Source organism: Kogia breviceps, chromosome 12 (genome assembly GCF_026419965.1).
Source record: "Kogia breviceps isolate mKogBre1 chromosome 12, mKogBre1 haplotype 1, whole genome shotgun sequence".
Classification (NCBI taxonomy): Eukaryota; Metazoa; Chordata; class Mammalia; order Artiodactyla; family Physeteridae; genus Kogia; species Kogia breviceps.
This window is the reverse complement of record NC_081321.1, coordinates 94,726,355-94,751,062: the sequence shown is the minus strand read 5'-3', so window position 1 is coordinate 94,751,062 and position 24,708 is coordinate 94,726,355. Positions and strand designations below refer to the sequence as shown.

Here is a 24,708-nt window from a genome sequence, read left to right as displayed (position 1 = left end):
GAGGGAACAAGCTGTGAGGGACCCTGGACCCAAGCAGTGCCTCTCTGGGGCCCAGGGACAAGAGCTACTCAGAGTTGGGTGCAGGCTATTCTCCCCCCCCACCCCTTGCCACGTGGACTGTGGAGAAGATTCGGTTTCCTGAAGGACTGGCCCATTTCACCAGCAGACAGATGCAACGCACACTTGGATGTGCAGCGTCGGGGAGACGCTGTCAGCAGAGGGTGTCCTGGGCGATCGAACACGGCCAGGGTAGGAGACGCAAGCAGACAGGTGCTTAAACACATGAGCGACTCCAGCCTCTGTCTCTTGGGCTTCCAGGAGTAACTGGAGATTTTGAGGGCAGGTGGCTAAGAGCTGCCATAACTTGGGCATCAATTTTAATATCACCTTGTTTGTACCTATGGGTCTGTAAGGCCTGGGACATTTGGGTTACAGAATGAATGATAAGTAAGATGAGGCAGTTCTCACTTGTTCATTCATTAAACAAATATTCATCGAACTTGGGTGTGCCATGAATCGTGCTAGATGCTGGGCGTACAATGGTTTACAAAACAGAGACAATGCTGTCACGAGGGAGCTTACCATCCAATAGTCATAGTAATCAGTATGGCACCATCATCTGTATACGTGCTATTCAGGAAAAGTACCGGGAACCACGAAATAGTCTAACGGGAAGGGTCAGTATTATTATTTTTTGGCTGCAGCACGTGGTTTGTGGGATCTCAGTTCCCCGACCAGGGATTGAACCCAGGCCCTCGTCAGTGAAAGCACAGAGTCCTAAGCACTGGACCACCAGGGAAATCCCGGGAAGGATTATTTTAGATTAGAGGTCAGGAAAGGACAATTTGAGGAAGTGCCATTTAAAGCAAGACCTGGAGATGGATAGGAGGGAGCCAGGTGAGGAGCAGGGATATGCATTCCAGGCGGAGGGAACAGCAGGTGGGAAAGGTATGGGGACAAATCGTTGGTCATCTGGGGGCTGGAAGAAGGCCAGTGGGTCAGGGGCATGAAAGCAAGGAGGAGAGAGGAACCAGAGGAGACTGGGGAGGGAGGGAGGGGCCACACCTCACAGGGCCACATTAGGACTTTGGATTTAAACCTAAGTGCAGTGGGCAGGGGAGTGGCGCCTTCAGATTCACATTGGAGAATGTGTGGAGAATGAATTGGGGACAAGAGGGCGTGCGGGGAGAAAAGGGTGGAGGCGAATTCAGCTGCCTAAGGGAGCGATGATGGCCTCATGGCTGTGGTAATAGAAAGAAATGGAGGAGTCTAAGGAGTATTTAAGAGAGGAATTGAGATGACAGGTTTTGCTTAGGTTCCTGCCTTGGTATAGACAGGCCAACTTTAGACAAAGCAAACCGCAAATATCTTGACCAAGCCAGTCTGTCGCGCACGTGGCCTGTTTTGCTTTGAGTTACCTGAGATCTGATGACGTCACAGGGCTATCACCCCGGCCTCCAAGCAGGATCACAGCTGATGGGAGTTTAAGAATTTCCTGAGAGAGCTTTCACAACTTCTGTAACCTCTGCTCGTGTTTACCATCATTACTGTTAGGAAATCCCTGTCTGTGTTTCATCCGAATGCCTCTTGCCCTAAAGTTTCTTGATCTGAGATGGAGAAGAAGACGCTAAAATAAGCAGTCTGGGCTGCCAAAAGCAAATGATGTTATGACAGCTCTGAATCATGTCTGTCTATCCCACGGCCAAAGTGACTTACTTGTTAGCAACAGAGGAAAACGCCTAAATCTCCCTAGAAGAGAGGTTCAATTAGATTCTCGTAGACAGTTAGCTCACTGCCAAGTTCTTTGCCCTTGCTGCTCAAGCGTGGTCTGTGGACCCGGCAACATCACCTCAGAGCTTGATAGACTTGCAGGAATGAACCAGACCCTGCATTTGAACACACTCCCCAGGCAGTTCATAGGCAGGTTCATTTTGAGAAAAGCGCTGCCTCAGGTCACCCGAGGGCCATCTAAAAGTGGGTGGGCAGGGGCAGGTGCAAGATATTTGAAATGCTGCGAGCCTCAGCAAGCGCTTAGGGAGACCGAACTGGTCCAGCAGGAACCGGATTTTCTCTGGAAGTTCCAGGTGGCCCCCAAGTCATGCAGAGTGAGACAATGTGTTGTTTCCTGGCTGTGTGGTTGGTGAGAGGCCCTGGGGGGACACGCCCCTGCTGCTGAAAGGCCCCTGGGTGGAGAGCAACTTCCCCTGGGCAGCACCAGAGGCCAAGGAGGGTCAGCCTTCCCTCCCCCGCCAGTGTGGACAGCTGGTCCTTGTCTTCTTAGTCTGGTCCCTGAGGGCCCTTGTTCTCTGTGGGTGGTTAGGATGACTCTCAATTCCTTCTGGATTGAGCCTCAAGATGAGCAGGGACGAGGCTGTCTGAGCACCTCAATTAAAAGCTCTGGTGGGGCTTCCCTGGTGGCGCAGTGGTTGAGAGTCCGCCTGCCGATGCAGGAGACACGGGTTCGTGCCCTGGTCCGGGAGGATCCCACATGCCGCGGAGCGACTAGGCCCGTGAGCCATGGCCGCTGAGCCTGCGCGTCCGGAGCCTGTGCTCCGCAACGGGAGAGGCCACAGCAGTGAGAGGCCCGCGTACCGCAAAAAAAAAAAAAAAAAAAAAAAAAAAAGCTCTGGTGGAACAGAAAGTCTGGATCCAGGGCTTCTGAGAGCTGCGCCCACAGGGCGTGGTCAGCTTCTCCAGGCCAGCGACCCCCGCCCTCCGCCAGAGACGTGCACGTGACACGCAGACACCAGACCCAGCCCAGCAAAACAAAGGCATTTGTTTTATTACTGCTTTCTTGAGGAGTGTTTCAAGGCGCAAAACCCAGGCCAGAATCGAGTCGTTTCCCTCTGTCTTCCCTGGGGCTGGTCCTCCCACAGAATCAGACAAATGGACCAAGTTCGTGGACCGCTGAAAGCACAGGGTTTGTAAATACTGTAAAATCGAACATTACTTTGGCTTTTATTTACTGTAACCTGTTCACATCACCCAGCACCGAAACAGCTGATCCGGGCTCCTTGGCCTTTGTTCTTTTGTCTTGGTTCCTGCAGCGTCTTCTCTGTCCAGGCTCCTCCGGCCCACAGGCCTCTGTCCCTCCTGCCTGTGACTCATCGGCCCCAGCCTGTCACTCCAGGGTCTTCCTCACCTGTCCCACTTAACCTCCTGTCCCGCTTCCTCCTTTCGGCCTCTCACTCTGCTGCTGGATCTTTTGAAACGTCTCCTGTCCCTTCTCCCTCCTGCGCTTTCGTTTCCAGAGACCGCTGCTCACTCGCCGGACTTCCCCTGCCTCTCGGGCTATTTTCTCTTCCCTCCCAAGACCCACCACAGAGTCTTTTCTTTTTCTCTTTTTCTCTAAAGGCGACATGGGGATCAGAGAATGGCAGATTTTCAGGGTCAACAGGCCATAGCCTACGTTACACTGACAGTTACTTCTGAGTCAGAAACTCTTTCTTCTTATGTCACCTTGGGTGATGGCTGCCCTGTCCCTCCTCAGAGCAGGAAGAGCTGGGAAGAGGACAAAGCCACAGGTCCCCACCCACCCCCGGAGCTCCTTCACCAACACTTCCGCGGACCCGCCCACCACCCCCTCCTAGGCGCCCTCGGGGCGGACATGTTTGTTCTGGCTCCCCTAAGACACTGAGCTTCCTCCTCTAGTGTCCCTGCTCCCCAGCCAGCCTGATCTGCGCTTCACGCGCCCAGGCTGAGCCCTGGGAGACACGACTCTATTTTGAGGTGAAGGAGAGACAGTGGCCGTGGGGTTCTTTCCCAGGTGCGGCTCGGGGCGCGGGGAGGCGCCAGCGGTGGCCCAGAGGGAACAGGAAGCTCTCTCAAAGCCAGCTGCCACCCAGGGTCACGGCCAATCAATCAATCGATCAGTCGCTAAGCAGTGCTCCTGAGGAGTGGGCTTCTCTCTGTGTTGCTGGGCAAAGCATCTTCAAAACACAGGAAACCAAAAGGGAAAACAAATAGGAGCCCTGAAGAGATACCCCTGTAACCATAAAACAGTGGCTCTGAAATCTGCCATTCTCAGCCGGGGCTTCTCTGGGCGCTTTACAGAGTCTAGGATGCTGCTTTCTTGGTTGCTGGGGAAACAGATGTTACACTCAAGTAAGCCAGTGGGGGATTCGTGCAAAACCCCTCCGTTTCCCAGCGCTCGGTTGTCACAGGGCCTCCATTTCTCCACCTCAGCCACAGGGAAGAGAATTAGCTGCGGAATGTTCGCTTGAGGGAGAGGAAGGTCTCAGGTGAGCATCCGCCCGGGGGGACTAGTCTTGCCCAGGCCCCGGGACGCCCCCTGCTCCAGCCCCCCCCCACATCCCCTCCCGCTCCCAGCTCAGAGCTGCACCTTCATCCTCCACCCAGCCGTGCCCACCCCGCGGGGAGAAGAGGGCAGCAGCCCCCGCACACCCTCGGAGGGGGGAGGGGGCGGGGAGCAGGACGTGCAGGTAAAGGAGCACACGCCCCGCCAAGTCCAACCCTACCCGGTCCCGCGTCCGGCACCAGGTGTGGATCCCGCTTAGCTCCTCTCAGCCAGGATTCCCAAGACGAGGAGGGGGCAGTGCCGGCTGAAGGGCAGGAGGCACCTGGGTCTCATTTCCCTGCCCCCTGCTTCCCAGCGCCCCGCTGCCTTCTGCACACCCGCTGAGGGGAGCCGAAAAATAAGTCTGAATATGATTCTCCACCTGAGTTCCTTTCATATCAACTAAGTAACCAACTAACTTGCCAATAAATTACTATTATAAATGTGTGGATACATAGGCACATATATGTGTGTGCATATGTATATGTACACACACATATATATACGTATGTATGTGTAGTTCCAGATTTTCTTCCTTGTTCCATCACTCGCAGGCAGCTTCAGACGAAGGTTTCCGACCCCTCCAGAACGGCCTCACCGGATCACGGGTGCCACGTAGTTGGCAGGGAAGAGGCCCAGCTTGTTGTGCAGGCGGCCAGTCCACCAGGATGGGTTGGAGCTGTCCAGGACCTCAACCACCTCTCCGCAGTGGAATCCCAGCTCGTCATCTTCAAGAGCCTCAAAGTCGTACAGCGCCCGGGCCCACCGCACTCGCTGCTGGGGGAAAACACAGAGACGTCCTGCTGAGCTGGGGCCCGCCGAGCTGCTTTCCGAGCCAGGGCACACGGAAGAGGATCTGCGGGCCCTGGTACCAAGACAAAGCTCTCCGTGAGCTGCCTGCCCTGAAGGCTGACGGATGGCTCTCCAGAGACGTTTCAAACCCTGTTGCAACTGAAAGCAGACCCGGATGCACAGCTCTGAGCAACTGAGATGTTATTCTCCAAGGCTCCAAGAGGATCCTTGAGAACTACTCTCTCTGCATGAATAGGTGGTCTTTTTATTTTCTTCAAGCGACAAACAGAACGCAATGTGCCCAGACTAACAGCCCTCGATGCCAGCGCAACAGATCTCCCTCTGCCAGAATTGCAGTCAGGAAATATGAGGATCGGACGAGGCCCGACAGCCAAACTGAGAACAGCAGGCTGGATGGTGCCATCTGGGATCAGCTCTACGGGGAACTCTTGCCCCACCATCACTCGCTGGGTTCCCACCACCTCTGTGCGCAGTTTGACGTCTCTCGTGGAGGACCAACCGTTTCTCTACTTGGCCCCTTGGCCTCCTCCACTGAGCCCAGAGAGGGAAGTTCACATACCCCGGCTGCTTGGAGCTGCACGGGGTCTGTGTGTCTCCGGTGCACGGGGACGGCATTCATTTCACTGCTGTTGCCCACGCCACAGTGCCCGTCGTTTATGTCCAGGCTGCCTCCACGGCGTTCCTAGAAACAGATGTGACAGAAGAGCCATCACCACATCGCCGGAAGCATCCCTCACAGGCTCCCGCAGCACCTTGCTCTGATGCCATGGACACAGCCAGTGCTCCAAGGATACTTACTGCTGAGGACAGTAAACCCTAGATAATGGAGAGAGGGGAAAGGATGACAAGCCGACCTTAGATTGTGAAGATGATGCCAGATTTCTTTCATTCAACCCAGGAGTATTTATCTGGCACCTACCATGTGTCTAGTACTGTCTTAAGCATGAGGATATGTAGCTGGAAAGAGGAGGCCCCTATCTTCGTGGAACATCAGTTTAGAGGGGGAACCATACACTTTTAAGTGGTGAGTGAGCATAGAGAAGAGTGTATAAGTTGGCCTGGGTGATCAGGGAGCAGATGGTGCTTGAACTCCAGCTTAAAGAGGAGTAGAACTGACTAAGAAAGGGCATTTCAGGCAGAGGGGACAGCATACAAAAAGCCTCAAAAGCATGAGAGAAAACGCAGTGAAAAATTCTGGTAACTAAAGGTAGTGCAGCGTTGCCAGAATGTACGTTCACATGGCGCGGTAGCAGGGGATGGGGCTGGGGAGAGAGAGATAGGGGCAGCTCACAAAGGACTTTGTATGCCCTGCTGCGGAATTCAGGGATGATGTTATCTGGCTGTATTGTCACTCTGGGCAAGCCACGTACAATCCTATCTGGAACAAGGCCGGGGGATAAATAAATAAATAAGCAAGGATCCATTTCTGGTGTTAATCTGTTTTTCTTGTAGATCTAAACAGCCAGATGAGTTAAAGGGCATAAAAAGATTTGGAACTGTGCTGATAGGAAAATGAAACAATTGTTCACCAGCCTTCAGGGTAAGAGAGGTAAGTGTGTGTGTTGTGTTTTCAAGCAGGGAGCCATTTAATTCACAGAGACTTCTTCGCCAAGAGCAGTTTCCATATTTCTGCCATCTGGGGGCCCAGGATCTTCTATATGGGCCCAGTGAGAGCTGATGGGGCCTGGTCTGGACTGGGACGTTCCTCCCCAGCCGACAGTCTTGGGACCCCAAACAGGCTCCCAGCATTTATTTGCTTTGGTTGTTTCCAGCACTGTGGGGGAGCTTTCCTACACTAAGTGGCAGTGGGGACAAGACGACTGAAGCCTGGCGGGGAGAGCAGGTCCTCCTCCCCACCTCACTGTGCCCCACTTCATTCTTTCAAGATACCTGATGAAAATGCTGCTGCTGCAGGTACCGCTGCTGTGGTGGCAGTGGTGCGGGGGGGTACTGCGAGGGAGGGGGCGAGGGGTGATCCGACAGCTTCCGGTTCATCGAAGGCCGGATTTCTTCTCCCACAGTCCCACTCAGGGGTAGGCCTCCCTGGGACCTCCGGTCCAGGCTGTTGCCCCGCTGACCCTGGGAGAGAACAGAGATGATGCAGATCCATCCTCCTCACGCATCTCCTGGTCCTACCCCAGTCTTCTGGCAGCTGTTTCCAGACTTAGCTCACGACAGCTCCAAGAAACAGCTGATGGAGTGAGGGCAGCTTGAGGAGAATCGATGGTTCAGACCATTACATTTTCAAAGCGGCCGCTGCATTCTCAGATGCTCCCAGTTTGGGGAGTTTGGGTCTCCGGTTCACAGACTTTCCACGTGGTACCCAACTAGCCCCTTCCTAGTGGGCTTGTTTTTCTCTGTGTAATCAAGCTTAAATGTTCCATTTTACCAACACGGTGCCACCCCTCCTTATCGCATGTTGCCACACTGCTGGCCATCCTACCCTCCAGATAAGCTCTGCTATTGACTTTGCATGATTTTGAACTGTCATTTATAGCCTGGTGATAGAGACCCAAACAGCAACGCTCTTGCAGCACCATGGAAACCAGGCCTGCTGCTGGGCGCGTCGGGAAGAAATAAGATCTTTCTCCTGAATGCTGCCACAACCTCATGACTCAGAGACACTTTCTTGTTATTTTTATCTAACAAACAATTACACAGGGCCCTCTGCTTAGTATATGCCAGGCACTGGTCTAAGCCCTTTGCAAAATGAACTCATTACATCCAGCTGAATGCAGTTTTATATTTCCTCTTTCACCTCTGCATGCACATCCTAATAAATGAATACCTCTGTCCATTTCCTGGTTAAAAGAATTTACGAGGTGGGGGTTTAACCTTTGCTTATCTTTCTGAACTTCTGTGTGCATTTGGGAACACTCTTTCCTCCTTTGACTGTAACTTTTCAGGCTTAAAATAAACCCATTACTTGCAAGGGATGGTTTTCTTTACTTCCCTGAAGCACACGTTGCTTTGAAAGTCTCAATGTCTTTTCAAATAACCCGTCGCTGGGATTTCAATTCTTCTAGTCGATGCTTGTTCCTGTAATACCCATCTCCTATAACCATGCTATTTCCTTTGAAACATATTGTGTAGATTGTGTGTGTGTGCATTTACTTATGGAGGCTAGTTAACATTTCCTTGGTGCCGACTATGGACCGGACCCTGTGGCAAGGACTGTAACGATGTCTCATTTATCCTCACAACAGCCCAATGAGGGAGGCATTATGCTCTCTCCATTCTATGGATGAGAAAAACCGATACTCGGAAAGTTTTCTTCCCTTGCAATGAAATCAGGTTTTAAAGAAAGCCAGGTCTGTCGGATGCATTTTCTTTAAAACAATACTTCATATCCCAAACTGTTCCAAGAGCAAGAATCCCTCTCCAGTTTTCTCCTCCGATGCCCCCTGCTTCTACCCTCCCCCACCCCCAAATTCGGTCACAAAGCTTTACCTGCTGCATTAGTCCTGGACTCTAGGCTCTAATGTCCCCATGTATAGTGCCCCCCCCATCTGCCCCCCCCTTCATCCTTGGGCGACTCCTGAGCTAGGCTGAAAACTGTGACATAGTAACGTCTGTGAATAACAAAATAAGAGCATCCACAATAAGAGCCCATGTGTACTGAGTGCTTGTGGCGTGATTAGGAATGCCGCAAGGAATGGGGATACATTATCTTCTCTAACCTTCAAACCATCCTATGAGGTAGCTGTCACAGTTGTCTCAATTATAATGGATGAGGAAACTGAGGACTAGAGAGCTTTCCAAAGTCACATAGCTGGGAAGTGTTAAGCTAGGATTTAAACTGAGACCTCTGCCTTTTGGAATACGCAGGGACCTGCCCATCAGATGCATGGTCTTGGTGGTCCGTGTAGGACCCGAGCTGCCCAGAATCTCTGGACCGGGGCCAATGGGGACCTGCAGCATACCTGTTCTTCCCGGGTCCTATCCCTCAGAAAGATCTGCTTCTGTTTGGAGATGGAAGTCGTCCTGTAGTAGTCCACCAGCTTGTTGAGGGATGGAAACTTCTCTGTCCACAGGAAGTAATTACCCTTGTTGTCTTTCATGACTTTGAAGTGCTGAACATCACCCTCATGCCTAGGGATCAAGGCAAATTCAAATTGTCTATTACATGGTGGCCACGTCCTTGCCTCCAGGGCTGACTGCATCCAGGGATGCTGGAGTTCTGTTTGGGCAGGAAGCAGAGGTATGGGTGGCTGGCCCATTCCTGGGCGGGTGGGTGGCCCACACAAACTCCAGGGGGAGATTTGTGGGAGGGACGGCTCCCGACACAGGCTGAGCTAGTGGGGATTTTATTTTTATTTTTATTTTTAACATGAGGAGAAGGTAATCTTTCTTCTGACACTGGAACTGACCTTTTATAAGAAAAACATGTTCCCAGCGCTTTAAAAACTACAAGGTCAAGGACTTTTTTTTTTACAATGTTTATTTGAAACATGGCAACACCTGAGAACTTACCAGGCTAAGGACTCTGCCAAGACTCAGAGGAGAAGAGTTTTTCAAGTCCCCGTTACCTGTCTGTTAACAGAAAATAGTTTGAACCAGCTCCTTTAAGCCCATAATCTACCCGAGAAATCTGCCATGCTTTGTTCTCTATATAATGGGTATCTCTTGGTCTTGTTTTGCATAAATAAGTTTACAAAGTATTTTGAGCTTTTGGGAAAAAATGTGCTGAGCCTCAAAGAGGTGGAGGGGTCTTGTCAAGGTCACTGTGAGCGAGGGGCAGAGCTGAGAGAAGGACCCCGGGGTCTCTGATTCCAGTCTAATGAGCTGGGCCTGTCACACCATGCACACGTGCTAACTTCTTTTGTTTTTTTTTATTATTATTTTTCATGCTAACTTCTTTTAGATCAGCACCTTTGACACCAGCTGGACTCACAAGTGATGGAGCATGTTTGTACCAGGGATGGAGAAATTGGATTTTATTCATTGGAAAGAGGGGACTGGGCCTTTACTAATAGCTCCAGCCTTTTTCCATCACCAAGTCATTCTTGTTGGGATGTCAAGTTTTTTTTTGTCAAATGGATACACATTTATGTCTAAAAATAAACTGGCATTAATGATACCAGTTGCCTGATGCAGAAGAAAGGTCACCAACTTAAAGCATGTTGAAGAGTAAAGGTTCCTTGTTCTTAGGGATGGATTTTGTGGTCCGTGTTCAGAGGGGACAGGAATTCTTTTTTAAAAATTTTACTTATTTTATTTATTTATTTTTGGCTGTGTTGGGTTTTTGTTGCTGTGTGCAGGCTTTCTCTCATTGCAGCGAGCGGGGGCTACTCTTCGTTGCGGCGTGTGGGCTTTTCATTGCGGTGGCTTCTCTTGTTGCAGAGCACGGGTTCTAGGCACGCGGGCTTCAGTAGTTGTGGCACGCGGGCTCAGTAGGTGTGGCTCACGGGCTCTAAAGCACAGGCTTAGTAGTTGTGGCGCACAGGCTTAGTTGCTCCATGGCATGTGGGATCTTCCCGGACCAGGGCTCGAACCTGTGTCCCCTGCACTGGCAGTCGGATTCTTAACCACTGTGCCACCAGGGAAGCCAAGAGACAGGAATTCTGATCTTCCTTCTCATCTTTTGTGTGGGTCTCTGCTCACAGCCAGGTGAACCCATGCAGTGACCTCTGCTTAACCACCCTGGGGGTCGTAGCCAACACTGGCAATCATCGCTTGCTCTTCCCCTTTTAGCTGTGGTCACTCACATATGCTTTCTTCAGTGCAACACCACATGGCTCAACTCACAGCCCTCCCTCCCCACATCGGGGTGAGGAGGAGGAAATATTCTTATGATACAATTATTCATCCACCACCTCTTAGTCAAAGGACTCAGCATGAGAAACATTAACCCTTTCACTCCCATGTGCTGAGAGGATGGATGTCAGGGCTGTAGTGGGTCATCTGGGTGCTGGAGAGAGAGTGGCTGGACCACTGTCTCGAGTTCTGAGAGGGGCAGAGAAAGGGTGTAATTCAGGGCTCCAGACTCTAAAGTCTAGTATTTCAGACCCCTAACAAATGCTAAGTGATAGAACTACAATTAGCTCTTAATTATCTGTGCCCATGACAGAAAGCAGACGTACAGATAAATAAAAATAATTCTGCTTTGGAATATATTATACTACATTTCTGCAGAAGAGGTAATACTGATTACAGTAATAATCACCATCACGAGAAGCTGCATGGCCTCAACGGCAGGGGAAGGCCATGGCAGACGTCAAGGCTGATCGTTTTTTTTGTAGAATTCAATTTAATCAAGGAACTAGAAACCCTAATTCCTCACTGAAAAAGCCAGACTCAGCAACATCATGCAAACCAAAGGCACCAAGTAATGCCTTTCAGTCAAACAACTTGCTTGGTCTTGCCTCGAATTGTGGCCCTTAAGAAATAGGTTTGACTTGCAAGATTTATTAATAGAGCAAAATCTCATTAATTAAGACCTAACACATTTAGAATCTGTGATACATCAATATTGGCCTGAGCTAAAATTTACCATCACCCAAGATGTGAAAAAGAAAGCTTTAGTGAAGGGAAATGAAGAGTTTAAGCCAGCCTGCAAGGGCAATGCTTAGGAGACCAAGCTATTCTTGAGCCCGTTGGGGGCACAAATGCATACAAATGGTTGACCCATTATTTTTAAGTCCTTCCTACTTATTCCTTACAGGACACTTTCTTTCTAAATAGTAAAGTGGCCTCCGTTTATTACTCGAGACTGGATTTATGAACTTAAAGCTGCACGCCTTTCAGATTATATTGCAGAATCCAGACAGCACTTCCGGTCAGGTACCTCGACAGTGAGGTTTCACTGTACAGGTTGCCTCGCCTCCCGCTGTACCGCCATCACCATAATTCTTGCACTTTCACATGTGGTCACCAAGTCCGATGTGTGACTCGAGATCCCCAACACGCTGACCACATACTCTGTGTTCAGACTTGGGGCTTCTGCGTGTGGGGCTGTGTCGTGTTAAACCGAGTCACTTCCTCCCGGGGGTGCTGCACATTAATGAGACTTTGCTGTCTCAGTCCCCCCACCCCAGGACTCCTGGGCTCTGCTCTGTTCCTGTCAGTTTTGCTGCATTACGGGGCATGGAGGTAGCCTTTCGTTTTGTGCAGCCACTTACAGCTACAGATGTGTCCTACGGCGGTGACTTGGGGTTTCGATTTTTCTCTACCCTTCTTCAAACAAGCATCAGTAGTAGAAGGAAAGGTTAAGATCGCAACCCCAAGATGGATGTGGACAGTTGGGAATTCTCTTTTCTTTCTCCATTCCCAAGCCTTCCACAGATATTCATCCAGCACCTACTGGGTACAGGGCGCTGTAAAAGGCACAGAGACGAAGTTGATAAAAGTCCTCTCTTTCCAGAAGCACCTGGGCCGGAGGGGGAGGCAGATGAACGCACATGTAATGTGGGCCACAAACTAAGGAGCTGTGTACGTGTGTTATGGAAAGAAAATGCACAGCATCACAGTTGATGAGATGCGTGGGCCCCTTGGCGGCCATGCTCCTGAGGAATAGGTCATGTTCAAGAGGTCACCTTGCTGCTTTAGTGCTTTACTAGGTCAGGGAGGAGTCAGGAACGGCCGGTACCTGACGGATATGGAGAAGTCCCCTGGAGAGCTCTGGCTGGCCCGGATGATGAAGCAACCAACCTCCTTGCCCATCAGCAAGCTCTCCGCCTGGTGTCGTGAGAGGCCTTCGTGAAACCATCTATCAGGTGAGATAAAAGCAGAGGACCTTGGTGAGACGCGGGAGTGACGGTAGGGGTGAGGGTAGGGAGGGAAGGAAGTAGGGGAGAGATGACTCAAAGGGAAAGAGGCTGGGGACTGCTCAGCAGACAGAGAGCAAAGAGGGGCCAGGTGCTTTTGAAACTAAACAAACGCTCCAGCAGTTTGCAGGCGAGGCAAGTGAGTGTTCCCCGCGAGGCACCTCCTATCCCGTCCCCCCAGGAGAAGTCTCTCCTGCTTGGAAATCCTGAATCATGGAAATGCGCCACTGCACCAAATGGGACAGCGTGGGAGTGACTCACGGCGGGGAGCGGCTGCCTGCCGGCAGCTGTGAGAGGGATGTCTCCAGAAAAGAACTGCAGGGACAGGGACCCCTTGGGGCTCTGAGGGCAATGGGCAGGGCCTTGGGTGCCGGCTCCGGGCTGAGACCTTGGTGGCCGGGAAAGAGAGTCACAGCCCAGGGCCCCTGGGTGGCGTGGGGCAGGAGCGGCTGTGCTCCATGCCTGGCAGAGGCTGCGGGGCACCCAGGGAGGCCCACACGCACACTTGGAAATCAGCGAGGCTGGCAGGGGCCAGAGAGGGGCGTCTACACAGCCAGCTCCTGGCCCTCCCCCAAAACCAGGCTGGAAAATTATCTTTACCCCGGAAAAGAAGGAACCAAGGAGAAACTGCTCTTTCAGGCTGGCAGCCTTTGGAAGCATTGCTGCAGCAGGTACAGCGTATATGAAAAAGGCCAAACACTTGCACAGGGGCAAGTCAAACAGTGGCTACAGCCACGGGGCAGGAGGCCAGAAACCTCTCTCAACCATAGAGAAGCGGAACGAGTGTTTGCAATCCCTCAGCGGCCAAAGGTGGGGCAGTGTCCTTTTGCTGCAAGGTGGCTGCTCTAATTGCCACCCCTGGAAAGCCAGTATGTGTGTCCCTTTAAGAGGAAGGTCCAACAGGCCAGAGCTTTGGTTTCCTTTGTGAGCAGTTCCCCATGCTCTTTGGAATGTAGGAACTGAACAGACAGGGGTGGCGGAAGAATGTCCTTCCTCCAGACCTGGGACTGCAGGGGAGGGTTGGTTGGGCTCTGAGGGGCCGGAAGCAGAGGGTTCCTGCCAGTCCTCTGCCTGGAGACCCTGCCAGAGTGTTTGCCATACAGACCTACAGTGCTGATGGGTGGCCACCACAGGAAACGTAATGGGGAGGGGAAGAGAATGGGACCCCCTCCCCAGCAGCCATCCTCAGAGGAGCTATCTCGGAAGAGGCAGCGAACAGGGAGGGCACTGTTAGAAAATGCACACTTGCCCTCCATCTGGAACTTGATAAGTGACTTCCCTCAAGACTTGCAAAAATGTCCACACACTGCATATGAAACGAGTGCCAGGTTTTCCTATTACACATCATTCCAAAAGCTATTCATCCATAGCTAACAGCTTTTATGAAACATCTACTGTGTGCTGAGCCTCCTTCTGGGGATACAGCGGATACAGTGGTGAGCAGCACAGACGAGGACCCTCATGGAACTTCTTATATTCCAGTGCGGTGGGGAGAGACACACCATAAACAACAAAGTAATTAGAATATTAAGCGTGTCAGCTGATGTAAGTGCTGTGGAGGAAATGAAAACAGAGGAGAGATGGGAAGGGGGAGTCATTTAAAATACGGTGATGGGGAGGGTCTCACTGGGAGGGTGTAAAGGAGATGGTGGAGGCGAGGAGAAACCGGCAAAGGAGCCGGGGAAGGAGCAGCCAGGGAGGCGGGAAGAGAACCAGGAAGAAGGATGTTCTGGAAGCCAAAGGAAGAAAGTGTTTCCACGGGAGGGAGAGATTCCCCACATTGAATCGTGCTGACGTGATGGCCACGATCGATCGGTCGCTGGGACCAGCAGTTCACGGTGACCTTGAAGCTGTGTGGGTTCCGGGGAGAATGGCAAGGGAGGACTTTAGGACGGCAAATATAACGATTCTTTTGAAGAAGTGGAGTCGTAGCTGGAAGGGGGTTTGGGGTCAAGGGTTTTGTTGTTTGGTTTCGCTTTTGGGTTTTTGGTAAGATGGGAGAAACTGCGGCACCTTTGTTTGCTGCCGGGAATGATCCAGCAGAGAGGGAGGCAAGTTGACGCGCGCGAGAGGGGAGAACTTCTGCTCGAGGCGCAGAGCGCTCTTTCCAAACAGCTGCAGGAAAGGCAGTGTCTGCGCAGTTGCAGAATGTGGGTGGATGCAGCGAGTCAGGTCGGGCGGGGTCGAGGGGCTTTTCTGGGGGCCTCCGCTGTCCTGGGAGCCAGGCCATCCGCCGAGAGTGCAGTGGAAGAGGGGCTGCAGGTGTGCTGCGCTCACCTAGAAGATGACAGGGCAGCCTCAGGGGCCCCCTGGCTGAGGTCAGTGGTCATTCTATTGGTTCAGTGGTCAGTGCTGGTTCCTCACCAGAGCCACCAATACCTAACAAACCTTTGCTCTTCGGCTAGACCCTGACCCTCACACAACGTTAGATTTCTATCTCACCCCTGTCGTCAATTCTTGAGACGCACGAGACCCAAACTCAATTTTTCGTTTCCTCTTTATGGAGGGAATTTCCCTGACCTCTCTTACTGGTGCGAACATGGTTTCAGGAAGGCCAAGAGCTTCGTCCTCCTGGTTGGGGTGGAGGGTGGGTTGGGAGATAAAAGAGAAGAGCCCTGAAGGAGCAGCTGTTGAGGTGGAGTGCTCCCACTTTCGGGGGGCCGAGAGCGTCCCCCGCGCCCCCCCCCGAATTATTGGAAACCCCATGGTTGCAATTATACATGATGTTAGTTCATAAACTTAAAATAGGTGATTCTTGCCCATGGTATAAAATTCAAACGAGAATGCTGTGCAATGCACATCTCCCTCCCACCCCCGGCCTTCAGCTGCGTGATTCCCTCTCCAGAGGCAACCATTTTTGACAGCATCTGGGCTGTGCCGGGATAATTTTAGTGGCTGCTGCAGTACAGGGGAGTGTGCGGGGCAGGCCCATCTCAGGAGGCTGGAAATACTTACTCAGGAAACTTGATGTCTATAAAATTCTTGGGCACGTATCCTTCTTGGCTCCTAAGCTCTGCCTTGAACCACTCCTCTTGGTTACTTAAGATCTACAGGGAGGAGAAGGAAGGACAAAGACACCGTGGGGAGAACTCCAAAAGCAGCGGGAGAAAGGGGTTGCAGGGCAAAGAAAGCGCTTTGGGATTTAGAGGAAAATAAGCCGAAGAAGCCACACAGCCACTCGAGTGAGGAGCTATTTCTGGCCACGTGGGCCACCCACTCATAGGACCCCACCCTGGCGTGACCTCTCTGTTTGGGAGATTCGTGTCCCAGATCTTGGCACTTTAAGCTCCTTATCTAGCCAGGTAGTTTCTCCTTCTCTGCCAGGTAACAAGAAACCTTTTACAATTTTAATTTGCTCTTCCTTTTTTACAACCGGCAGATTAAAACGTAAACATCAAGGGGGGCTAGCTTTGAAAACAGTAACTCTTGGTGTTCTCACTCCATGTTTCCACAGACAGTTTGGACATAACTCAAGATACCTGGAATGCCTTTTCTAAACTTGCTCTTAGACCCAGATCATAGGCAAAACCAGAAGTTCTGTCTCATTAGTGTAGGGTCTTACCTCGACCACGACCCCAAATGTTATCACCTGCCCTGATTACTCATATGACCCTCCAAGACGTGGCTCTATGTGGCTTCAGAAAATCTTTTACCATCAAAAGACAAATATTTGCCCCCCCACCCCACTGAGAAAGTTTCTAAAATATGTAGTGCAGACTCAACAATAATTCAAAATGAAGATGGCAGAACAAAAAGATGGGAAGAAACTTGGTGATGTCATGGAGCCGCTGAATCAGCCACCCAGGAGCCCTCCTACTTCTGGACTTTGCAGGAGAAATTATAAATCTTCTGTTGTCATTTAAGCCAATTTTAGTTTCTGTTTCTTGTAGCTGAAAATGTCATGCAATAATAAAGAGGAAAGCAGAAGATGGCTAGGAGAGGTTGCCCAGAGGAGAGGCCATCTGGGTTGCTCGGGCAATGAAAGGAGCTACCCAGGCGAAGTCTGACGGCAAAAGAAGTACTTCCGGGGAGTGAGGAAGGAAGGTGCATTCTGGGGACAAAACACCTCAGTCAGGGGGCAGTTTAGATTGTGACTCCAGGAGTAGAGAGAGGGGAAACCAGGGGCACAGGGCCGTGTAGCCCACGTTGAAAAGCCTGGATTTTTATCTTGAAACGTATGGGGAGCCACGAAAGGATTTTCAGCAGGGAAATAGCACAGTGAGAATGAGAGTTAAGCACGGCCTGCTGTATCAGAGGGTGAAGATGGATTGGGAGGTAAAGTCAGGGGAGAAAGTGTAGGGAGATGCGCGTAGCCATCTAGGCAACAGATGAAGGGGATCTGGCCTGAGAACAGGTGAGGACAGGTTTCAGAGGAATCAGGAAGCACAAACGGGCAGGACTTCCTGACTGTTCGCAGAGCCTAGGGCGAAGGGGGATTCTGGGATGGCTCCGGATTTCTGGCTTGGGAGACTGAGTGGGTGGCCATGCCTTTACTAAAATAGAAAATACAGGAGGAGGAGCAGGTCTGAGGGAAAACTCACAGACTTCAGGTCGCCTGTAGGGGAATCAAGCTGCCCCGGGACGCTCTGAGAAGGAAGGCTTAGCGAGCATTGGAGATGTGTGTCGGGCTCAGCGGAGAAGTGGGGGCTGGAGCTACATTTCGGAGTTGAGTCATCCAAAAGTGGGTGGACTTGAAGCCTCTGGTTTCTCCTTCCCAGAGATGGGAAGAGAGCTGAAGAGAGCCAAGTGATTGAGAAGAAGGGTTGACCTATTTCTAATATCATTCCTGAGTTTGGGATGAGAAGGCCTGGGGTCTAGCTTGGTCCTGTCACTAGCTGTCTGACCTCAGGCGAGTCAACTAGCATCTGCAAAATGGGGGCAATAAAAACTGGCTGGCACCTCACGGAGCTGATGCAAGGATCAAATGCACCTGGTACCTGGACGTCCTTCAGAGAGTACAGGCTGTGTTTTTAAATATAATCTGTAAAATGTGATATTCTTATGAGGGAGAACTCCAGCTCTGCAGGACACGGAAGGGTTTATAAGTTCTTTAAAGTGTTATATGTGGATGTTTTGAATGTAATCATGTGTTCTGAAGAAATAAAAGTGTGTCCCATGTTTGAGTTCTAGAATTGCTGAGAAAAGAAAACTCTATAGTTTCTGACATCAAATGTGATTCTCAGCATCACTAAGGGCGTGTGGGTACGTGTGTGGTGAGGGGCCCGTGGGGAAGGTGGGAAATCTAGGTCAAAGCAAGAGCCAGGGAGCTCAGCAGCAGGGCCTGGGTGTACATAGGGAACACGGGGGCATTTCACTCTGCGCCATCTCCCCCGAGTGCAAAGGCTTTGGAATTCCTTTCTCCCGTCACAAGGGTAGGTGATATGCGGCTTGGGTAGCAGCTGTCAAATACCAGGGTGAGCAGGGATGAGGTAAAAGAGGCCGTTTGGAAATCCTGCACGGTGAGAACCACACTTCGCACTGAGCTCTCTGACCCCAAACCAGCTGTAATTTTAGTAATCGTGGCTTATACCAATCTACCCCCTCTAGCGACCAAAGACTGTCCCACGAAGCAGCCATTTTCCCCACCACCTGGTGCTTGGTCGGCCTGAGATCGTGTTCCCAGAGAGGCGCATTTATAGGCTTTCTGTGGTGTATAGAAGGCAAGGTTTTAAAAAGATCTCACTTTCTGCAAAGAAGAGTCTTTGGGGGGAGGTGTTTTCCTCCTGCTGTTGTTGGCTCAGGGCCCATACTTCCTCTTCCTCTCATCTCTCCATCTCCTCCGTCCCCCTATCTCTTTTCCCCATCATGCGGAGCTGGGCAAGTTCAGCCTAAACGCATGAGGTTTTACCCTTAGCTTTGCTGTGACTTCATTCTTACAACGTTGCCTACCGGAATCATTTTCTGGGTTACATGGCCTGAGAATAAGTTAGACGTGGGAAGAAGACAAAATGTACGGTTGGGTGAATTTTAAAATTGGATAAATTATAGCTCTTAGAGGCATAGCAGAAATCTGAAGCGCTGAAGAAGTTAATTACGTAGGTCTAACTCTGGGGGCTTTTCGGTTGTTGTTTTAGTAGGAAGAAACGGGGTCGTGTTAGATGTATTACAGAAGCAGATAGAGATGGCCTGGGTCAAGAGACATTTTTTAATAATGATTCGAGTGGGAAATGTAAGTTGCGAGCTATGTACAACTGCGGGTCCGGAGGGGCTGATATGAACACGAAACATCCAACCCCTGACTTTTGGAAGGTGTCTCTCACAGGAGAAATGGGATCGAGTCATTTGGCCAGAGTTCTGTGTCCAGCATCTTGTTCACCATTCTGGGATCAGCATCTAGTGAGCACCTGCCGTTTGTACTTAGGTGCCAGGAATACAGAGATGAACCAGCTGGGGCCCGTGCCCCAGGGAACTCAAAGTCTGCAGGGGGCGGTTGATGGTGAGCGAGACATTTTGTGTACCTTCTAATGAAAACGTCTGTTTAGTCTTTTAGCACTAAAGGCCAAACACGAAAGAACATTCCATGACTGAATTGCCGGGGCAGTTAAGAGCTAGCCTTGAAAACAATTTCCAAAAAAAGAAAAAAGAAAAGAAAACAATTTCCAGGATCCTGGGGCTTGTTACCCATCTCTGGAGGAGAGGGTTGTACTTGGAGTTGTACATGGAGACCTACCGGTAGGCCCACTGACCATCATGATACAGACCTTCTGTGAGGCTCAGCTGACCAGCCCCCTCTCCTTTCCTCTTTACTCCTGTGGCTGCAATGGATAGAATTTGAAAAGGAGGAGGGGTCTGGCTTTCTGATGGAATTCTAAATGAGTGTGCAGAAACGCAGTGAACAATTCAAGAAATATGTACCGAGCCCCTATCTGGGGCCGTGACTTGTGTTAGATGCTGGGAATATACAAAGATGAACCTGGCAAAGCTCTGCTCTCGCACCAGCGGAGGGATCACCCGTTCGTTCATTCATCGAATGCTCATCATTTGCTGTTGTTCTGGACACTGAGGCAGGCCCGGCCCCAACCTGCGCAGAGCTCTGGAGAGTGGAACAGCCACCATGTGCGTGGACAGTCAGGGTGGCACGGGGTAAGGGCAGCAGTCGAGGTGGGTACTCGGGGTGCAGAGAGCCGAAGCTCAGCCTGCTAGTAAATAACCGTCCTGTGAGGCGAGAGTGTGAGTGCCTTGAACAGTGTGTGGGAAATGCTGTGGAGGCGCTGAGGAGGAAGTAGTTAATCTACCGGGGCGGTCAGGAGCTGGGAGGATTAGTGAGGGTTCCCCGGTAGGGGTGGTCAAATATGTGTGTGTGGGAGAAGGGCATTCAGAATACGGGGCGAGCCTGAAAGAGGAGAGTTTGTATATTGCAGCGTGACCTGGGGCATTTCATACGCAAAGATGTGTGAGTGTGTCGCATGTGTGTGTGTATGTATGTATGTATATGTGTATGTACGTGTACATGCTCTTGCATGCGAGCACGGTGAGGTTGGGCGGTAGGCTGGCGCCAGATGGCTTAGATTTCCATCAACTGCTCATGGGGAACCACTGAACGCTTCTGCGTAAGGAAGTAATATGATCTAATTTATCTTCTGGAAAGATCCTTCTGGGACTGGTACGTAGAATGAAGGAGGAAGAGATGGGAGGCAATGAGGTCAGTCAAGGGAGCATAGCAATCGTCTGAACGGTCAGAGGCAGCAGGAATTGGGTGATATTGACAATACGGTGACCATCTACTGAGCATCCAATTTGGGCTGGGACCATTACCCTAATCCTTTCCATAACCCTGCAAGATAGGCATGGCCTCTGCTTATGGATGAAGACACTGAAGCTCAGAGGGGGCAAGTGACTGACCCAAGGCCACACAGCTAATGGGCTGGGACTCAAACTCAGATTTATCTGGCTCCAAAGTCCATGCTCCTTTTTATTGCGCCAGACTCCTCTCCAGTGAAGAAGGGATTGCTTGGGAGATATGATAAAAGAAAAATATTCAGAGCAGAGAACAGTGTTTAGGTGTGGGACAGAGCTTCATTCAGATACAGGAGAGGGGCCGTTAGCAGTGTGTAATCCTACAGGCGTTTAGTAGGGTCCTTACATTCCACAATGAGGAGATCACCAGTGGACTTTAAGGGAGTATTGGGGGTAAGAGACAAGATTCCAGAGGGTTCCAGTGGCGTGGACAGGAAGTGAGGGAGTGGAGGCGCCCAGCATAGAGAATTCTTCCCAGTGCTGGCAGTGAGGAGAGGAAAGAAATTAGGAGCTGAACAGAGAAGCAGAGTTGAGGAAAGTTTTTTTGTTTTTTGGTTTTTTCCTTTTTCCTTTCCTGGGGAATAGGGAAAATTTAAGCCAGATAGTAGGTTCTGTTTGAAATGGGAGATGAGGGATGGGACTTGCCCCCAATCCCGCAGGGAGGTTCTCTTTTAGGTGAAAACACTGGAGGATGGTAGATAATCACATGGTCACAATACCCCACAGGGAAGGGAGGGACAGCTCACCTCGTTGCAGACCCCTCTGTGACCTTGGTAAGATCCCAAGGAAGTGAAGGTCACTTTTTCCTGGGTCAGCAGCCCAAGCAATATTTTGACCTTGAGAAGTTCCAACACTGAAGGCATACTCTTGGCAGCCACATTACCAGATCTTGCAAGATGAGAGCAGTCAGAGGAATGAACGTTGGGGGGTTAAATTCCAAGCCACGTCATTTCACCTGGTCTGTGCTCCACAGACACTTTCCGAGTCACCCTCTCACGTATGATAGGGTTCTTTCCATAGCAAGCATTTATCTTCGTGGAGAGACGATGGTGGTCTCAGTGCCACTGGGCAGTCTCAGGAGGCCCATGTGGGTTGCTGAGGACCGGGGATCAGGGTATCCGAGGTGCTCTGAGGCCAGGCAGGGGGACACAGGTGCCAGAGATTCCCCAGTGGCCTCTTGAAGCCCTCCTATGCTATTTTGCACAAAACAGGGGCTAAGATGCAGAGTCCGTAAGCATGGTGCATGAAATGTGGGAGAAGTCCAAGGCCTCTTCAGTTCAGCAAGTGGCCACTACAACTCAAGTGCAGGCAGAAGAAAAGTTGTAAGGAGCCGCTGGGTGGCCGGGTGTGCGTGGCCTTCGTTGACCCGAATCTCCTCCAGCGGACTTTCCAGGTGTCCCCATCCACACCTTCCTCCTGTAAGTTCCAGCCACGCCGAAACTCGCAGTGCTGACCTAATTCTGCCTGGGCTTGCCCACCTCTGAGCTTTAGCCAAAAGCCCGACTCACCTTCATCGTGTTCCCTGACAGCTGATGTTGCCACCCATTCCTACAACCCCATCCTTCACGGTGGGATCACTAGTCCCCTCCTCTGTGCTCCTGAGCACTCAGATAAGAACATCTATGACAGCCCTTTGGACGGATTTGTTTCCCCCTCCAGACCACGAGCATCTCAGGACAAGGATGGCGGCTTATGCCAATCGGATTTCCATCACCCGTCCTGGTAACTGGTGCACAGGTGCTCAGAAGGAACCCTTCTGAATGAGGCAAACTTCACATTTTGAGAGGAACTGTGTGTATTTCTTGAGAAACAAAGGATGGATTGTTAGATTAGCTCAGTGGCTAAACCGGAGTAACCTAAACCCTCCCCGGCTCTCCTGGGTCCCGCCATCACCTACCTTCAGAACATCACCAGCGTGAAAGCTCAGTTCATCCTCTCCTGAGGCCATGAAGTCAAACTTGGCAATGGCTTCCATGTTGTAACGTGAAGCTGGAAGGGAAATAATGTGGTCATTGTGCCTTTCTGCCAGGAGGAGGGCAGTCTTAGCAGTTGGTGGAGAGGGTCCAAGGTCTCCAGGCCAGAGAGGGAGGCGTAGGCACACAGTGAAGGCTTTTGTTTTCAGAAAGAGCTGCACGAGCTGCTAGGATCCATTTCCCGGCATCATTCTCTGAATCCCCAGATGCCAGGAGCAGGAAATGAAGGCAAGCAACTGCCTTTCCCCTTCTCCTTTCATCCCCATTTGCTGTCCTGGCCTGTAAGCATTTCTGGGGCATCTCTGTTTCCGGTTGATAAGGACAGAAGACTTGCTATCATCTCTAACTTGAGGCCTGGGGGACTGGAAAGACTGTTCTGTAAACACTGTCCCGAGGCTGTCCCTTGACAGCTATATTTAGCCAGGTGGTGTTAATTAGACAGATGCCATTTTCTCTTTTACATCTGAATCATTTAAGAGAATTAGACGGCTTTGGTCAGTGGGGAATTTAGCAGCCTTCTACATGGTTTGAGAGTGGAAAGCATTCTGGTTTTAGAATTGGGAGACTCAATTAGTCAGATTCCTTATTTTATTATTATTGTGTAAGCCAAGTACATTTGGGAAGTTTGCATTTTAATACCTCTGAATTGAGTTAAAACATTGGCTCCTCCTAGTAATACATGAGACCTGTGTAAAGATAAATAAGGCAACCCACAAATGAATTATGGTTGGGTTTTTTTAGGAGGCAGTGGGGTTGTAATAGAAAGAGAGCAGCTGTTCAGGTTGTGTCCGTGAACAGCTGTGTGATCTGTGTGAGTATTCTGTGTGAGTACTAAACCTCTTGGAGCCTCAGTTTCCTCTTTTGTAAAATGGGAATCATAATGTTCAACGAATAAGGATGTAAGATGAAATTAAAGAATAGATGCAAAATGTTATAAAAGATAAAGTTGAGTAGCATAGCATTTATGTTTTAGAATAACTTTATGGAAAGAATTTAGTCTCAGCAAAGGCAGCCTAGTCAAAAGTCGCAAAAATTTTCTTCTGATTTCTCCCACCTCCTCTAAACTTTTCTCACTGAAATTTGATGGATTGCACTGCACTGGTGGTGCAGTGGTTGATAATCCGCCTGCCAATGTAGGGGACACGGGTTCGAGCCCTGGTCTGTGAAGATCCCACATGCCGCGGAGCAACTAGGCCCGTGAGCCACAACTACTGAGCCTGCGCGTCTGGAGCCTGTGCTCCGCAACAAGAGAGGCTGCAACAGTGAGAGGCCCGCTCACCTCAACTAGAGAAAGCCCTCGCACAGAAACGAAGACCCAACACAGCAAAAAATGAAAAAAATTAATTAATTAATTAATTTTTTAAAAAAAGGAAATTTGAGGCTTATTCTCGATGACGCTCAAGTTCTTTGGTTCTCTGCTAACTGTCAAGGACACCGTCTTGAGAGCTATTGTTTGGCATTTATGTTTTGCAAAATTTGCTTAAGTCTGAAACCCTGTAGTTTAGAAACCCTCAAACCTAACTGACTTTCAGTGACCAGGAAACTGGGACCACAGTTATTCTCTCAGTGGGAATTTCTGCCTAAGTGACGAGATTCAGGTAAATAAGGAAGGTGGCTGGCTGCCCGTGGGAGGGGGCGGCACCCGGAGATCAGGGGATTAAAGCAGACTGCATCCCTGGTGATAGCAAGGGGCGCCTTCCTCTGATTCTCCACATTTGCTTGGTCTGCCAAAGGCAATTTATAGAGGTGAGTATTACCAATCCCAAAGATAGATATTAAGCAAAAAATATTGCAGGATCCAAAGGAAAATGTCATAGCTCACTGTCTGAGCTTTATCACCAGCCAAAACTTATTTCCAAACCCAAAATATATATACTTTTTGTGCACTTTCTTCAAGATCTGTCCGTCTAAGGCAAATTAAAATTTTTGTGACCTAGGATGACCCACTCAACAGGAAGAGGTATTCTGTCCTCCGGAGTGAAAGCTAAATGCCTTTGCTGATTTGATTCACCCCATTACTTTAACATGCAAAGCTTTCCCTAATTAAGGCCTTGCCTCTGGTGTGCAGGAAGATGGGCTTCTGTGGGTCACCCACATGGTATCAGCAGCAGACGCTGGTCAC

The 24,708-nt window shown here is 50.4% G+C and overlaps 1 protein-coding gene across 5 annotated transcripts in view; it reads right to left on the bottom strand.

Moving 5' to 3' along the window:
• Positions 1–2,760: 2,760 nt before the first annotated feature.
• GRAP2 (GRB2 related adaptor protein 2) overlaps positions 2,761–24,708 on the bottom strand; it is a 62,159-nt gene continuing 40,211 nt past the window's right edge. For 2 of the 5 annotated variants that reach the window (XM_067008331.1, XM_067008330.1), the window contains exons 2-8: positions 22,511–22,602; positions 15,832–15,923; positions 12,699–12,818; positions 9,034–9,202; positions 7,001–7,189; positions 5,670–5,792; positions 2,761–5,074 (exon numbers count right to left, since the gene is read on the bottom strand). In XM_067008331.1, the coding sequence (XP_066864432.1) occupies positions 4,892–5,074; positions 5,670–5,792; positions 7,001–7,189; positions 9,034–9,202; positions 12,699–12,818; positions 15,832–15,923; positions 22,511–22,588 (954 nt within the window). In that variant the 5' untranslated portion in view covers positions 22,589–22,602 and the 3' untranslated portion in view covers positions 2,761–4,891. Of the gene's footprint in view, positions 5,075–5,669; positions 5,793–7,000; positions 7,190–9,033; positions 9,203–12,698; positions 12,819–15,831; positions 15,924–22,510; positions 22,835–24,708 lie in introns of those variants that run through there. The other 3 variants (XM_067008332.1, XM_059081102.2, XM_067008333.1) reach the window with 3 other exon arrangements.